The following is a 19,334-nucleotide window of genomic DNA, read 5'->3' as shown; positions in this document are numbered from 1 at the left end:
AAAAAAAAGTAATTTATTGTATATTGAACTTGTATTAGTTTATTAAAACAAAGACAATTAGATGTTTACTATACGACTGAGTTATTCGGACCAGTTTTAATATTTAATATAAAATATATGCATTTATTCTGTACACATTACAATTGAATATGTGTATTTCACGCTACGGAACATTAGTTTTTTTTGAGATTTTTACATGTAAGCCTTTAACATAATACAGAACTATCACTATTTTATTCCGGTGATGCGCAGTACTCGACTCCAACAGTAGTTTTTACTTAGTGATTGATATTTGCCTTAAGTATTGATATATACCATACTATACCATAGTTGGGCCATAATGTACATAATATTTATTCTATAAAATACTCGGGAGTTATGTATAAATTCCGAGGTTACTGAAATTTTGAAGAGAAGCACTTTGTTCTTAGACACTTATTGGAATCCCTTATGCACTATTAAGATGCTTAAGCATTAACACAGCTGTGAATTTATCAAATAAATAGGCGTAATATATTCTTGATGACTACATAAACAGACCTCGAATTCAAATCGAAATATTGCGTTAACTCGTGTTTTTCTTTAATTTTTCAACTTATCCATAAGTAGTCTTGATCATTATATACAATATAATATTGATTTTAAATGTTCACAATTATGTTTGCTTAATATCTTAATCCCATATTTCAATAAATTTTCACAGCACGCCGTAATAGATTTGAATTTAAAATTTAATTTGATTTTGAATAACTTTTTATTGCAGTAATATTTCCCTAAGTGCACTACAAACTTGAAGATTGTAATTATCAGCCAAGCAAAATATTGTATACATACATACATACATATATTGAAATACAAACCTGTGTAGTGCCATTATATATAAAATTTTAATGCTGCTGTACAAATACACTCAGTTTATCGCATTTCTTTTGAAATATTGTAATGTTGTGGTAAAATACAAAGCCCTGCAAACATATTTTCTTTTGATTTTATTTTGTGAACTTGAAATTTATTGCAATTACTTCAGAATTTTAATCAATTTGTGTTTTCTTTTTTAAGTAAAAATTATAAAGAAATTTTTAATGATTTTAACAGCACGACATTTAAATTTAATTCAAATTCAAAAACAACCTTTAAAATTGATTTTATAAATTACACTTTCGAAGAAGAAAATTTAAAGTTCATGTCTTAAGCATTCAAATTAGAACTATGAAATTTAATTTGACTTTTTGAATTTTAATTGCAATAGAATTGCCATACTATACAATTAGATAGATGGTTTGTATTATTAATTTTATTTTTGGCCGGGCAATTTTAGTCGGAGAATATTCCGGTTTACAATACGACTTTTGAAAACAAATCTTGCTGCAAGGCAAAAGTCGTTGTGTAAACACAGGTAATGAATAGTTCACAGTAACGAAATGTCAATTGAAAATTTAAAAATTTGACATTTAAAAAAGTGTAATACGTCAATAATTATTTGGAAAAATCTGGGTCCGAACTCTTTTTATCACTTTTTAGTTTTCCTAATCGAAATTCATTCATATATTAGAAAATAAAATTAAAAATTATTCTTCGATTCTTTGCATGTTATATTTCGAATTGACTGTATGTTTTCTGAGTCAAATTGACATAGATCTGACAAAAGTCATTAAAAGTGATATTTTATATATGAAAACGTAGAAAAAATTTTTAATTTTTTTTTTGTCAAGAAAAAATCTTTTTATTAAAAAATATTAATAATGCATTTTTAAAAAATTTTATTTTCTTATAGGTTACTAGTTTTTCGAAAACTTCGGGTAAAAGTACAGTACCAATGCCTAGCGGGTCTAGTGCAGCAGCTTATAAACAAAAACAACAAATAGCTACAATAGAAACACCAACGGGAGGACAAAATAATGAACCACCTAATGTACCTATACCAGTAGTTACATGCGAATTAGCATCAGATATATCAACAAGTGATCCAGCTGAAATAGAAGTACATCAATATTCAAATAATAAAGAAACATTAAGACTAAGTACGATAACATCACAAAATTCTCAAAATCCATCACTTCATGCGAATATTAGTAGTCATAATAATAATAATAGCGGTAATTGTTGTAATTCAACAATATCAGCACAATCATCAACAATAACAATAACAACAACAACAGTTGTTTTAACATCACCAACAAATAAATTAGGAAACGAATTAAAAGTATCACCAATACAAAGTAGAGCAAGAGCATTATCATTTGGTGTCGATACAGATATGGTTAGTGAATTTGACCCATCCAGTTCTGATTCAGGTGTTATTAGTCGATGTGCTGTTGTAAAACCATTAAAATTTCGTTTATGTCAACCGATATTTGGACGTAAAAAGAATCAAAGAAATGATGATGTAAAAGGTATTAAAAATAATTATGTTACAACAACAAATAAATCAAATGAAATCATTTCCCCAGCAGAATCAGAACCAGTTATACCAAAAGTTCAAAAACCACGTGATCCTGAAAAAGAGAAACGTCGTATAGCTAGAAAAAAGGAAAAACGTGCAACACTTATATTAGGATTAATAATGGGTAGTTTTATAGCATGTTGGTTACCATTTTTCCTTTTATATATATTAACACCAGCTTGTTCTCAATGTGAAATACCACAATCAGCATTTGCTGTTGCATTTTGGTTAGGTTATATGAATTCAGCTCTTAATCCTGCCATATATACAATATTCAATAAAGATTTTCGAAGAGCATTTCGTAGAATATTGTTTAAGTGATGTTTGGCATATGTGTGCTGCTATCAGTGCGTCAGAAAAAGTATTGAAAATGCTACTGAACGTGCTATGAGCGGTGCACCAATGGGTTATGGTACAGCATATTGGAAACGTTAATAACTATAAAAATTAAAATTATAACTATAAAAATTAGCAAGAAACTACTTGAACAAAAAAAAATTTAAAATTAAAAATTAAAAAAATGAGAAAAATTGAAAAAAAAAAACAAAATAATAACAATATATTGGGTCGAAAAAACAACAACAACAAAATCGTTCCGTTTTATTTTTATTATTACATAACACCAAATTCTTATGTCACAATACATGTATTTCATAAAAAATTAATTAATTTTTAAAAATTAAAAATTAAAAATCAAAAAAAAAATTGAAAATAATTAAAAAAACGTACACAGAAATGTGATTTATTTTTTTATAATCATTATTAATCAAATTATTATTATTATTATTATTAAATATTTTCATTTCATAATTATTATTAAAATTTCTTTTGGCAAGAAGCATTCAGTTTGTTAAAGTAAAAAATTAAAAATTAAAAAAAAAAAAGCATATTATTATAAAAGAAAACAAAAAGCATAAAAATATTCTTTAAGAAATCTTAATGAAGATTCTCTACCCACCGATGTACTCTTAAAAAGTTTTGAAACTATGTGTTGTTTAAAGTTGTTCAAAAAATTTGTCTTGCCTTATATGTAATAAATTATCTTAAGTGTTTATGAAACCTGATTAACAATTAGACGAATTTTATATATTTTTATATCACATTAATTCAAAACTTGATGTTTAAATAAAAAACTAAAAAAAAAAAATATAAAGAAAAGAAAAAATTAAATAATGAGAAGTAAAAATATTGGTTTGCTAATTAAAAACAAAATTACATACATACATACTATATGAAAAAACAAAATTATGTAAAATTTAGAAAGAATCAACAAAATATTTAAAAAAAATGCGTGCCTAGTATAAACCTACATAAGCGCATAATATATAGAGACACCTTTAAGGCCGCATAGGTGATGAAACTTGAGAATTAAGGCAAAAGATTATCTCAAAAAAAAAGAATATTATAATTACATACTTATATATGTATATGTATGTATATATATATAACTAAACATATATTCTAAGAAAAATGTTAAACAACCCAACTTAAGAAGGATTTCTCTATATACACATAAAAGCGAAAATGGGAAATAATTAAAATTTATAATTCAGTAGTTGAACATTTAATAAGATTTATTTAAGAATACAAAAATATAACACCAAGGTCGTTTCACATAATATACTATTAAAAAAGAAGAAAAACAAAAAATGAAAAAAAAAAAACAAAACGAAAAAATTTAATGTGTAAAAATTTCATTTTGTTCCTCAACACTAACTCAAACTACTCCGAAACTTATTAATTAAAAAAAATTATAATTTTTCATACACACACACACTCACACCCATGCATATTAAATATTTTTTAAATGTTAATTATATTTTCTCAAATTTATTTAAATAAAATCTCATTATATTAATTTAATTAAATAAATTTATTTTAATATTTTATAATTAAATTTTGTTAATTATTATTAATTTAATAATTATAATATCTTGTTTAATTATTAATAATGATTTTATGTCAACTCAATTTCTGTTCATTTTCAATTCAGTTCATTTGAAATTGAATGAATTTATTATGTCATTTATTATGTCAACAACTAATGCGAACTTATGTAAAATATAGGAGACAAAAGTGAAAATTATTCTATAATAAAATATAGAACCGCTTGTCATAAACTTGCTGATCTAAGGAAAATTTCTGTTTTTCCAAATATTTTAGTAGTATTTATTTTTATTCTATTGAAAGTTCAAAAAGTATTTCAATTTTGAAAAACAAAAACGAACGTCAGTTTTGCATATGTTCGCATTGTGGTGTCAAATGTGTAAACTATTTAGTCTTATTCTACTTGACGCGTCACATTTGTAACTGTCACATTTTTTTCTTTGGCCAGACGAAGCGAGTTTCGAAATTTTTTGATATTTTTAAATAAACTAGTGGAAGAAAAATGTGTCAATAAAAAAAAGTAAATTAGCTAAAAAACAGGTATGTTTGAGCTTATTTTTGTTTGCAGATGAAAGTGATGAAAAAATCAAGAAAATTCATTTTTTATTAACTCGATTTAAAATTTGAAATTGCTGCCGAATATAGTTACTTTTACACTGTAATTAAAAAAAATTAATATTTATTGACATAAAAATATCTAATCATACATCAACAACAAAATATACGCGACTAAATGTAATAAAATAAAATTTGACATTTTTTAATAATGCGTCTAGTTTTCAGTAGAATAACGTACTCAACGCCTTTTGTGACAAATAGTGAGGCGCGCGTCTATTAGAACTTTAAATTTGTCACTTCAGCCATACTTTTATGTGCGACGCGTCTGGTAGAAGAAGGCTGATTGATATTCATGTGATAGTCTTTTCATTATTTATGTATGTTAAGTTCAAAGTTAAAGTTGATAAAATTGAAAGTAAGTTGAAAGCTTTTTTCAAATATTTTTTTAATTTAATTAAGAGCTTTTGGTAGAAACATATTTTTTGTTTACCGGTAAAACTAAGTGTCTATAAGAATCATAAAGATATTAATGAATATTTATAAAAAAAAATAAAGCAAAAATGTTTAAACTTAATCGTATTTAAACATCTGCAAAAGATCTACACATATTCATTAATAGAAAATCATAAAAAATGTGTCACAAAACTTTAATTTACCTTTTTTATTTCCCATTCTTAATTAGAGCGCATACCGGGAATTGCTAATGTTATTCAAATTTTACACCTGCAACGTGTGTTAATTTATAAATTGAATATGTTCTACTTTCACTTTTAAAATACAATATTTTAAAAATACCTGTAAGTATCCCACCTTAAATTTCACATATTTTGCAAATAGAATTCATTCGTGTAAAACCCACTAGACTTTAAATGTCATAAAATTTCTCTTTGCAAATAATAAAACCGAAAATATATCAAATGCACTTTCATTTAAAAATTATTCGGATCATGAATTAACATTAATCTTAATTTTAATCTTGATATTGATTTTAATGACATTATAAAAATTGCATTTCCAAGTATCAAATTTATACAACATACATAATGTCAAACTAATAAATTAATGCATACGTTTAAAATGTACAATATATTCATATTTTCGGTAATATCAATTTTAATTTCTAAAGAAAATGTCAACTTACCGTTTTTAATTCTTATTCTCACTGCAAAATTTGATATTTTGCAGGAATTTGTAAAATTTTTTTTAACAAGCGTTCTGTCTATTTATTTTAAGCTGTCAGTTTTGTATCTACTAATAATTTTTAAAGGAATTACCAAAAATTTGATCATTTTTATTAGAACACACCCTTAAATTCGTAAAATATCTAATTTAAAAAGCTTGAGATTTTACTAACAAAAACTACAACCATTTTATTATGGTCTTAAACCAAAGCAAAGAAATTTTGAATATCTGAAATTTAATATTAATAAACCATAAAACAAAAACAAAGTCAAAAGAGAAAACCGGAACATATCAAAATATTTAAAGTAAAATCAATAAAATCATAAACATGTATAAAAGATAATTGAATCTATTACATAAAAAAAACAACCATCTTTAAACGGTTAATAAATAATTGAAGAAAAAACTTTTGAAACAAATATTTACTTTTGTACACCAAAAAAAGGGAAAACAAAAATTAAAATTTTGGTCTTAGGATCCTGTTGTACTATAATACTCGTAACATTAAAGAAAAACAAAATATTAAACGATTTTTACATGACTTATCAAGAAAATCTGAAATTCACTAAAAGAAGCTATACCAAATCATCATCATCAAAAGGACCATCAACTAACGAGGATAATTGGCAAAAAATTTTGATTAAATAATAATTATATTTTGGTAGAGAATAAAATCCGTACACAATATTGAATTTTGAATATTCGTAATCATCTAGGATATAAAGCAGATATGTGAAATCTTTGCAGGATCAAGGTCTCATTGAAAATTGGAAATAAATGCGTAGACCGGAGTACTTCGGAAAATGCCTGAATAAAAACTTTTCAAATCGAAACCAGTTCTGCCAACCATTTGCTAAGAAGCAGCATTTTGAAAGAATAGTTCCAAAACAAATGTTGAAATGTTTTAGAAAACGTGTCTAAAAATAGTTTAGAAAAGCTAATGTAGGGTATTGTTGAAATTACAAAATTGGCATTTCAAGATTTTTAAGATTATTTTTTTTCTGGTTTATCCAAATTTAATTTAGTCATATAAGGTTTTTTAGAAGAAGGAGTTCGGAAACAAATTTGAAAATTGTAATTTGAATAGATTTGAAAACCTACCTATGAATTATTTTAATGTTGACTAACCAGATTCGATGATTTGTATTACATAATTATATTAAAAACAAAAATTCTTTTAGATTTTAAATATCCCAGAAACATTTTTTGATAAACAAAAACTCAAATAGTGAAGTACCAACTAATTAACGTATAAGATGTTCGATACAACAAGCAATAAAGCAACAAACAAAAATTTTAGATAATGTTTTGGAAATCTGAAATGTGGATTTCTGAATGAATCTCCCCATACATGATTGCTGTTACAAATTTTTTTCAACTTGGATTTCGTGAGGGTCTCACAAAGATGCCGCTGTAGTTTAAATTTGTAAATGAAATTGTGTGACATACTGCTTCCTAAACTTTATATTTTAATATTTTGCGTTTCAAATATTTTGCAGTACTATTAAATTTTTGCTATTGTTCAGTATTAGATTTGTATTCATAATATTTTGTTGTAAATTTTTTAAAAACAAAAGCTATACTTTAATTGCCATACAATTACGATAATTCGTAATAGTTAACAATTAAAATTATTTCAGAACTCTTTTATGAATATATTTTTTAAAGTATTTTTGTTTTATAAAAATTAATCACCTCAAATTTTAATTATTTTTCAGCAATAATCAGTATTTCCAGCTATTTTATTTAAATTAAAATTTTGATATAGTCTCCTAACTTCTATATAGACCGGCTTTACTTGAGGTTTACAAGAAATTCTCATATTATAGAATCTGTTAAAATTTTTAAATGAAAGTTAACTTTATATTCGTTTTAATTAAAAATATTCATTGGCCGATTTAAAATCGAAAACGTGTATAGAATGTAAAAGGTTTTTTTATAGTGTCCATTCCTTATTTATAAAATTTATTTGTTTCAAAAAAATTTTTAATTAATTTATTTATTATTTATTCATATTGTAATATATACGTTTTATATTCGCTTTTAAATGAATCTAAATTAAAAATATTTTATATCTTATTTCATATACAATATAGAGATGCATGTTATTATATAAAATTACATTTTGTTATACTGTAAATATTATATAGATTTATTTATATATATATATATACATAGTGCTAGAGTGCTCTAAAAATAGTAAATGAATTAAGTAATAATATAATATAATATATAATAGTTAATATAATTATAATAAGTAATAACAATTAACAGATCCCACAGAATATAATGTATAGTGAAATAAAATTTTTAAAATACTTAATATATTACACCAATAAATTCGGATATATGGTCAGTAATTTGGCGAGATATAGACGCAATTTTTAAATTTATTAATGATATGTGGGCTGATCATATATTGCTTATATATAACTTATGAAAAATGTACAATCATTTTATAATTAATATTTATAATTTTATTAAATGAAAAAAAAATTAAAGAAAGTTTCTCAAATACATAATATATAATAAGTACATATATACATATTCTATATATACATATATATATAAAATATATAAAATATCGTTACCTATAATATATATATTTCATTTATACCACGTATGTATATGTAAGAAAAGTGCAATTTCTTAGAATCTTAATAACAAACACATCCTGTATATAATGTATAATATTTAAAGTTAAAAAATTTAATTAAATTAAATATGAAATTAATAAATATTATTGTATGAAAGTAATTTAAAAATTAAAATTAATTGCTGTTAAAAAAAAAGAGAAAAAATTAATTTAAGCTTGTGTAGAACTATGAAAAAAAAATTTAATGTGAATTTTCCTCGCACGTAAAAAGCAATTTGAAGTATAGATATGTATATGTATGTAATAAAAGCATATATTTAGGTAACGATGTAACGTAAATTTTATATATTATATATATATATATATGTATACGTATAATGTGTATGTAAGAATATAACATAATAACTGATAACATTGAAAAAAAAAACTTACTTCCCACCGCGGACATTACAAGAAAATAATACGAGTACACAAACATACATGCATATACCTAAATAATGAGAATAGAAAGCCGTGTATAACAAAATAAACCGGTGAAAAAAATTATTTTTTTTTTGTTTAATTTTTTTTTCCTTACTCTTTAAAAAAATTTTTTTTGTTAGGGATTTATGTAGGTGTCTGTCTGTAATATAATATGTATCTAATTTACATAAAAATTTAATTATAAAAAACAGAAAAATAAATAATAATATTATTCAATATATATATATATATATATATATATATGTATGTATAAACAATAAATATTTTTATGAATTTATGGGGCGGCGACTGAAAGAACAGTTATTTATTTAATTTTTTTCAAAAATATTTTTATTATTTTACAATATTAAAATTTTATGTTTTGTGTAAAAGAAGGAATGCGATACACATAATGAGGAATGGGGAATGGCATACAGATATTTGACATTAATATATATATAAACAAAAAGCAATATTACTGTTAAAAAATATATATGTATGTATATAAGTATATATAAAATGGTATAGGAGCACAAGCTCAAAATTTTAATGCTACATCCTAGTTTTTGGTATGGAAATAGAAAATTGTATATTGTTTAAAAAAAACTTTTAAGAAACCAAATACTTAATGTTAACAAAAAAAATTTTTATTCAAAATATGTCAAGGCTTGACGTATTGAACTAAATCGGATTGTCAAATCGAGTTGCTATTGAAAAAAATATTTTAATCAGTTTGTTAAATACTTGTGATTTTTGTTGAATTCACTTTTAAATTTCAAGCTCATTTTGATAACAAAAGAAATATTCGCATAAAGGGGGGGACTTGATTTACATTTAAATGAATTTTTACGGTAAATATTGTTATCACTTTAATTTAGTAATTTATTTCTTTCAATATAAAAAAAAGCCCCATTAATATAAAAAAATATTCATTGAATCCCCTCAAAACCTTAAAATAAAATTCAAATCAAAGCCCCTAAAACTAAAAATTATTATGACGTATGTATAACCAGATGTAAAATTATAAGCAGCTAAAATTGCTCTTCGAAATTTAAATATTTGTTCATTTAGCAATTGCGTACATATTTTTAAGTTTAATAATTATTTTTGACTTAATTGGTGTTTTTTTACTTTACATACAAACACATATACATACTTTATATTTTATTTATATATTGGAATATATTTACTATTTACATGTGCTATTAAAATTTAAAAAATATTTGTTCTTTGTGGACCCTATGAGATCGGAATTGTAGCACGTAATACTATATTAATACACAATCCAGCTTGTAAGTCCCAATTGCTGAATTGGACAATGTTAAATTCCGCTCATAATTCCGTTGTGAGGGGCAGTCTTCTGTACATTTATCGAAACCATATACTATATTTTTCACAACCTCTTAACTATCAGCTATACATAGTACATAACAGCGTTATTATACACATAAATATGCAGCGCCGGATTAACTATATATGCAAAGTAAGCATATGCAATGGACACCGGAAAACAAGGTCGCAATTATTGCACACAATGTGAAATGTTTATTGCATATTATTCATTGCTTTGAAAGGGAGGGAGGCACTTTTTGAAAACCTCGTAGGGCACCAAACAAGTCAGAAAGGGCCAGTAATTATGTATATAATTCAGTAAAGTCAGAAAGTCAGTAATTATGTATATAATGTGCATAATTTACAGTGTACTTGTATTACTATTTATTCCCTTATATTACATTACACGTACTTACGTTAAATATACATATGTAAAATTAAATTGAAAATTTTAATGCAATTATGTTTTTTGTTCATTTAATATTATTATTGTTTCATATTACATATACTAAAAAATTTTATTTCCAAAAAAAAAAAACAAAATTTTTTTTATTTTTTACTACCCTCAAGTAATTAACATTTTTCAACCGATGTAGAAGTTTTAGTATAATAACAAATATAACAAAAATTTATAATTGCTAAAATGCAATTATTATTAAAAATAAAATTCATAAATTTGTTAATTGGAATATTTTGTTTTTTTTTTTTCTTATAATCCTTTAGAATTAAATTAATATCCTTACAAAAAATATATTAATATTTTATTATTTTTCAATTTTTATATTAAAAATAGAAAGGGCAATATAGAATAGCTGATATTATTTAAGTAATTAATAATTATAAAAAAATGTGTGATTATTTTTTTTTTTTAAATAATAAATTTAGTTATTTTATTAGATTTTCCAAATAAATCGAGTAATTACAAATTAAAGAATTTCCAAATAAATCCAATAATTAAATTAATTAAAATAAAACTCATAACACACATTAATTTTGTGAAAATTTCCCAATAATTGAGATTTCCAAAACTGAAATTTCACTTTTTCAATACAAGTTTTTCAAGTTGGTCTCACCTAGTTTTGACAAAATTCAAAAATCTTATTATAAACCCGAATCATTTGTATGAATTGGTTTAATACAGCGGCGGATCAACCATATGTTCAAAATAATCATATGCAATGAGCGCTGGAAAACAGGGGCGCAATTATTATGCACAAAGTACAATATTTTGTTTCATACTGTTCATTGTTTTGAAATCAGAGGGCGCACTTTTTAAGGGCCTGGTTTAATACACATACTTATTTACGATAATAATTTACTGTTTATTTTTCTAAGTTTTTAATATCGAATATTATGAATATTTGAAAATTACTTATATAATATATATTAGCATTGTAAAATATATTAGGTTATAAATAATGAATTTATAGTGATCTAACCATGGTTTGAACCCGAGACCATTTGGCTAAAGGACCGGTGCCATAACCACTGCACCTATGGTCAAGCATTATTAACTATATTTCATAAAAAATTGAGTTACAACGTTTTAAAAAATTTTCACAGAATTAATTTTTCGATTTTTTTTTATAGATAAAACAACAATAATTTATTTCAATTACTTTTTTATAGTACGAGTAAAACCTAAAATTATATGATCAATAAAAGAATTGAGTGCGAGAGACAGAGTCGTAATTTAGAAAGAGAGTGTTGACACATTCATCCGATTTTAAACATAGTAAATTTTCTTATTCTTTTTACTTACGGAATTTTTTTTTGTAATTAAAAACGCTTTATTAATTGCTTCCAATTTTAAAAATTTGTCAGTACATAGAATTTATTAAAAAATATTATGTATGTATATGTCAATAATTATTAAAAAACAAAATAAAAAAAAATAAGAATAGAAAAAATAAACTAGAAATTCATTTACAAAAACAAAAACAAAATGAAAAATTTATATTAAAAAATTATCAACACATTCTTCATTATTAAATTTAATAAAACTATTTAAGCATATATTGTATTTGTAAATTTATATAAGTTAATTAAAATTATTATAAAATATTCAATTAAAAAATTATATAGCTGTAAATTAAATTAATTTTCGCCAAAAAAAAACTAATAATAACATACATACATACATAATTAAATATTAAATAATAATAATAATAATTTAATAAATTAATAATACAAAAAATACACAAAACCAAAAAAAAAGTGAAAAATAATTAAATAAAAAAAACATGAAAACAATCTTTTACAAGTATAATTTATTTTCCAAGTAATTATTAAAAAAAATATATATATATATATATATATATATATATTAGATAATAAATACATATATGAAATAAGTTATATAAATTACCTACATACATAAAAATTAATTAAATTTAATATAATACAAAAAAAATTTCTCCAAAACTTACCAAATTTTTTAAATCTACATATAATTATATAATATACTTTTTTATACTCCAAAAAAAAAATAAATAAATAAATAGTAGGTATTACATAAATTGCAACATTATGTAAGCATATATACATGCATTATGTATGTATATATACATTATGTAGATAAAATATGTATATATATAAATATTTTAATAATTTTATATGTATAATATTTTTTTTCAAATAAATTAAATGTGTTTATGATGTAATAACGTTATTTAAGTGATAAGAGAAAAAACATAATAAAATAAAAACGAAAATGTACATTTTAAGTTTATAATGTTGGTAATAGTTGAAAATAATATAAAAAATATAATATACATACTTGCAATATAAAAATGTTTTCCATATTAAAAAAAAAACAGCACATCATCAAGAATATGTACATAAATTTCATATATATTTTAATATATTATTATATATAGAGTGTTTCCATTCTAAGTACACTGTTATATTTACCATTTTACTTATAATCAGTATAAAACTTTAATATTTACAGTTCAAAAGATTTCAAAATACATACTAGGAGGTTTAAAGACAATTTCGACTTTTGTTTGCCAATTTTTGTTTGACAATTTATTTGACATTTGTTTTTTACTTTTAACTAGTTTTATCTAAGACTTTCCCATAACAGTTTTATAATTTGTTATGAAACTTTTATAGTATATTTAAATTTTATTCCAAAATATAAGATAAAGTTGAATTTAGTAAATATAATTAGAGTCGAATTATATTTGCAAATTCAAATATCTACTGAGATACGCAACTTATAAAACCCATTTCTGAGTAGGATGGAAGCATGGATTCAACATAACTTATTGAAACATATTGCAAAAAATTTATTGACGTAATAAATAAAATTGCTGACTTGTTTGGGTCAATAAAATGGTATATATATAAAAGGTGTACTACTTAGAACTAGAAACATTCTATGTATATACTAGTATATTAGTGTAAATACAGTACATAAAAGTATATAATTTATTTTAAACCATATATATATGGTTATATATATACATATATATGTATATATATATAAATATATATATACATATACATACATATATACATATATATGTATCTATATAATATATAGATATATATAAATATATATATATATATATATATATATATATATATATATATATATATATATATATATATATATATATATATATATATATATATTTATTAATATATATATATATATATATATTACAGCCCTATATATATATATGTATATATATTCATCTATATACATAAATATATATATGAAAATATATATATATGAGTTTTATAACAAATATATATGTTTCATATTGCGAAAATTCAAAAAACGTATTCTCCTTTTTTTTTAATAGTTCACTTTACATCATGTATATAAATATGTATATATATATATAAATATCATATATTATAATGACATTATCCTATTATGAGCAAACAATATCTTCTCAAATATATAAATGAATTCCTATATATTATATTTTATGATAATATTGTACATAAAATGCAACACACAAAAATATTTTATTGTTTCTCTTATATAACAACTTTTCCTATATACACTTTTTTATTTTGTTTTTTTTTTTTTTTTGTTTATTTACAAAAAATATTTAATTACAATTTTAGAATTTTAGAAAACTTATTTATAAGAAAAAGAACAACAATTCTCTTTTTGTTTATATAAATTAAAGAATTTTGAAGCTTGTAAGTATGTAAATGGACATATATATATATACGAAATGACCCCACTATAATAAATAACACTCGATTACGAATGAGCAAACTATAATAATAACAATATACGAATGAGCAAACTGTAACGAAAATAAATTAAATATAATAACGTACATATCCCAAAAGTATACTCAAATACAAAAATTTGTTGCCTTTAAATTTTAATATGTATGTGTGTATGTATAGTACAACAGAATATGTATGTGTGTATGTATAGTACAATGCATGTAGTTGTGATTTTTTAAGTTCTTAAGTTTTTAAATTTAAAGGAAAACAAAGAAAAATTGCAAATTTGCTTGTAAATTCTCTAACTCAATTAATCAAATGCCACTGTTTGATCTTTTGAATAAAATTTCATTTAAATATCAGCTGAGCTTGGTCCATTCGAAGAATCGAATTTAAAATTAACAAATCAAACAGTGTTAATTAACATTCATAAATATATTTCAAAATTTCAATTAATGACGGATAGTCAGTATAAACAACACATTTTACGGCCATCTTGCAGTAGACATTCAGTGACAAAATTAATTAAATATCATTCAATAACTTAATTAACTAAGTTGAACAATTTGAAAGCTTTTTTCATATGTCAGTCGCTTTATGTTATGATGGCAAAAAGAACTAAGTCGATTTGATGTTCACAAATCATAATGGGTCTTTCATATTACTGCGATAGCGACAGTTTTCGGAACACTGCGATAGCGACAGAATTTCGGAAAATTGAATATTTATTGCTAAAAAATGCGATGACAATTGAATGAAAAACATATAATATAACAGCTTCAAAATAAAAATTTAAAAAAAGTAAAAAAAAAATTAAACAAAAGCAAATTATGCTCTCGATCATATTACTGTCGCTGCCAATGTAATTGCGACAAAGAAATTTATGTGATACCTCGTACAACTCTCACTTCTTCTATAATATTTTTATATTTTAAAAATTATTATATACTTATAAATTTTATTCGAAAAATATACTTTTCTCGTAAAGTTTTTATAGTAACATCCCAAATATTATTGATTTTTCTTAAATCACCTTTACTATATATACTACTATATTCCAAAACAGTAAGAATTAAAAGAATGAGAATAATTAATCTATTAAAAGTTTTTATAGGTGTACAATTACAATTAATGAAGAAAATTTGTTATTCAAACAGTTTTAATAAATCCGAAGTATCTATACTACTTACATGCATAATAATGTGATAATGTGTAATGGACAGTTCATTTAGATAATGTGTGTTACTGTTATGATAATAGCAGGAAATTAAAAATAGAAAATGCTAATACATATATACATACATATTATAAATAAATAAAATACAGCAAATAATTGTAATAAAAGAAATTCTTTTAGTACAGTTTTCATTTCAAATACACAAATTTTTATAATTACGAGTATATTATTAAGATTTACGTACGTATTTTATTTGCAGAAATTACATAACTTTTGTCAATATTCTGCACAAATCAATTATCAGTTTAATCATTTCTCTTTTTTTTATAAATTTTTTTGACAAATGATCTACTTAAAAATATACTTGTTACTAATATACTACATTTGTTTTCGTTTATTTAATTTAGTAACAAAAGTGATACTTTTTCCCACCAAATTTTCGAAAATACTTTTTTCGAAATTCAAATTTTAAAATATTTCGTAATATTTAAAATCTTTATAAATTGATATATGTAAATATATTTAATTCTTTTTATATAATGCATTTTATATACGCATTAATATTGTTCCTATATATAATAACAATGAAAAATACTATACGCTTAACACTAACATAATATTGTTATATTATAATATAAAAGTTATATTGTATTAATTTCTGAGAAATATTTTTTTAAACTTTAAACTAAGAGCTGTTATTCAAACTTCAAAAATTATTTGTAGCATAGCTGCTACCCTTATTCTTAAATTTTAATTCTAATAAAAAAATATATTATTAACTTTTTTTGCTGGAATTTTCAATTTCAAGTATTTATTATTCACTGATCGCTCGGAGTTTCATAAATTATATTTAATATAAAAAATTAATTTATCGAAAAAAAAAAAATTAATTGTCATTACGTTTATTGTTTATAAAAAGTAAAATTTTTTGAAAATTTCGGTTCTAAATGTTTAATCGTCGGGGATCAATCGTATAACAATTATGCTGTTGTTTTAGTTCATATTATGTTAAATAATAGTAAGAATTTGTAATTTCTCAAAAAAAAAAAAATGCTATAGAAGTTTAAGCATGCTACGATTTTCGAACGTGTTTATTTTATACGAAAAAATTTATCGAACAATTTGTAGTTTTATCGAACAATTTGTAGTTTTATCGAACATGCTTGATATAAAACATGTTCGAATGAAGTATAAACTGAATTCCCGACAATCCTCTATATGTTGCGCACGAAATATATTATGAATAAATAAAATATCGTCTTTATTTTAATATAATTTTTTATTAATATCGATAATTTAATTGAAATAAATATATTTGTATTTTTTTTTTGGATATGTACGTTCATAATATTACTTTTTCCTTACAAGCTCTTTATTAATTTTAATTTTTTAAAATATATAATTTAAAATATAATATTATTAATTAAATAACTAAAGGTTTATTATATTTAAATTTGTAATTAAATATTTTGTAATTTTATTTCACAAAATGTAAAGAGAAAATTAATTCTCAAAAAAAAAAAAAATAATACCAAAATATCGTCATATTGCTCAAATTAACAATAACAAATAAAATAGTGGGACTAAAAAGAGACAATTTTCACTCTATTTTTCTATTTTTCTCATTAATTCTTTCTCTTCATTTTAACTATTTTAAAAGCGGATGTCTTCCACACTAAAAACTAAGAAAGGATTTTCATAAAACCAAAAAAAAACCAATTCAAAAAATAAATGAATTGATAAAAAAAAAACAAAAAAAAAAAACACAATTAAATATAATTGCGAAGTCTATAATACGTCGCTTCTAATCTAATGTGGCTTTTCCATTTAAATTAAAAAAAAAATGAAATAAAAGCGAATGTCTTCCACACTCCTTAAAAAAAAGAATATTAGATAATTACAGAAGCTTAAAAAACTAAAAAAAAAATGAATAAGTAAAATAAATGTTTAACTGTAAAATAAAAACAAATCAAAAATTAAAATATCTTTAAATTCCTAATAACAAACAAACAAAAATTAATAAAATTTAAATTATTTTAAATTAATTAATAACCACAAAGAACTAAAACTTAACTTAAAATTTAATAAAAAAAAAAATATATTTTAAAATTAAAACTAAAAAAAAATTACTTAAAAAATATTTATATAAAAAATTTCATTAGTTTAAAAGAAAATTAAAAATTTGGTCATTTTCCAGTATGTCAAAGATTTGACAATTATGCTTAATTTTTCATAATGATAATTATCTGAAATTAAGCAATTTTTCTAATTGACATCTTAGAATTCAATTTGACGCCTATTTTAGAAAATTTTATTTATGCAAGAAAATGACAAACAATAAAAATAAAAGTTATTGTCAATTGCGTTGGCAATGTATATGACGTTTATAAAAATTCATGACAAACGTCAATTGTAAGCATTTGTCATACTGAAAAATGTCTAAATTATATAACTAATAAATATTCTCTAAAAATTTATTAATTTTTGAAATTAATTTTTTTCCCTTCTCCTTCTTATTTACCGTTCTTTTGAAATACTTTCTATTAATTTTCTTCTCAAATCATAAACATTGTAAATATTATAAATATACATAATATTCTTAAATTTAGAATTAACATCCTAAAAAAACAAATACATTAACACATATAAATATAAATCAAAAAAAAAAAAAGGAAAATGTGAATATTAAAACCATTAAAATTTATATTAGAAAACTATGATATTGTAACATAGGTTTCGTTAATATTGCAACGCCCTGTAGGTTATTAAAATTAAAAATTTAAATAAAATGTTAATTAAGTAGTAATTAAATAATAATATTAAATATGAATAAATTTAAAAATTTTATTCTATTTGTTATAATTACTAAGTCAATGGGATACAAAATTTCTCAAGAAAAACAAAAAATAAATAAATAAATAAAATTAAAAGCAAAAAAAAAAATATAAAAATTATTAAAAAAAAATCGTTAAATTTGAATAACTTTTATTAATTATTATTGCAATTATGAATGTTGTAGTCTAATAAAATATTTTTAAAAAATTATATAATATATACTTACTTACATATATTACATTGGTAATAAATTACACTAATAAATTATTATATTTATATTTTTTTTTAATTCTCCATATTATATTTTTAAAAATAATGATTTTTAATTCTGGCAACACCGTACATTTTCCTTTACTTTTATTTTTAAAGACTCATTTTTATTAATATTAAATGATCTCCGTGATATATTTAAACACTGAATTAAATTAAGTAAATTGACAATGATTCTACCTTTGTAACAACCGGGGGACAATTATTAGATTTTCAGCTTCGAATTTAAGCTAGATTATTCAAATATAAATATAAGACAAAAGATTATTAAGAAAAGAGGGGGCTTATTCAGATATCCAAATCACTATAAGTGATAATTATATTTATTCTAGAAAGTTTGAATGTTTATTATTTTAAACACAAACCAATGCAAACAAATGATTTGTGTCTAC

At 22.0% G+C, this 19,334-nt stretch overlaps 1 protein-coding gene across 2 annotated transcripts in view; it reads left to right on the top strand.

Annotated features, from left to right (window-relative positions):
- Positions 1 to 2,868, top strand: part of LOC129614334 (alpha-2C adrenergic receptor) — a 67,011-nt gene extending 64,143 nt beyond the window's left edge. Inside the window, exons 4-5 of one of the 2 annotated variants that reach the window (XM_055528893.1) lie at positions 1,775 to 2,393; positions 2,454 to 2,868. In XM_055528893.1, coding sequence (XP_055384868.1) covers positions 1,775 to 2,393; positions 2,454 to 2,764 — 930 coding nt within the window. In that variant the 3' untranslated portion in view covers positions 2,765 to 2,868. Of the gene's footprint in view, positions 1 to 1,774 lie in introns of both variants that reach the window. The other variant, XM_055528892.1, reaches the window with a different exon arrangement.
- Positions 2,869 to 19,334: the final 16,466 nt, after the last annotated feature.

The sequence above is a fragment of the Condylostylus longicornis genome, unplaced genomic scaffold (assembly GCF_029603195.1).
Source record: "Condylostylus longicornis isolate FDR11 unplaced genomic scaffold, ASM2960319v2 ptg000107l, whole genome shotgun sequence".
NCBI lineage: Eukaryota > Metazoa > Arthropoda > Insecta > Diptera > Dolichopodidae > Condylostylus > Condylostylus longicornis.
The sequence above is the reverse complement of the archived record's forward strand: the minus strand, read 5'-3'. Positions and strand labels throughout refer to the sequence as shown.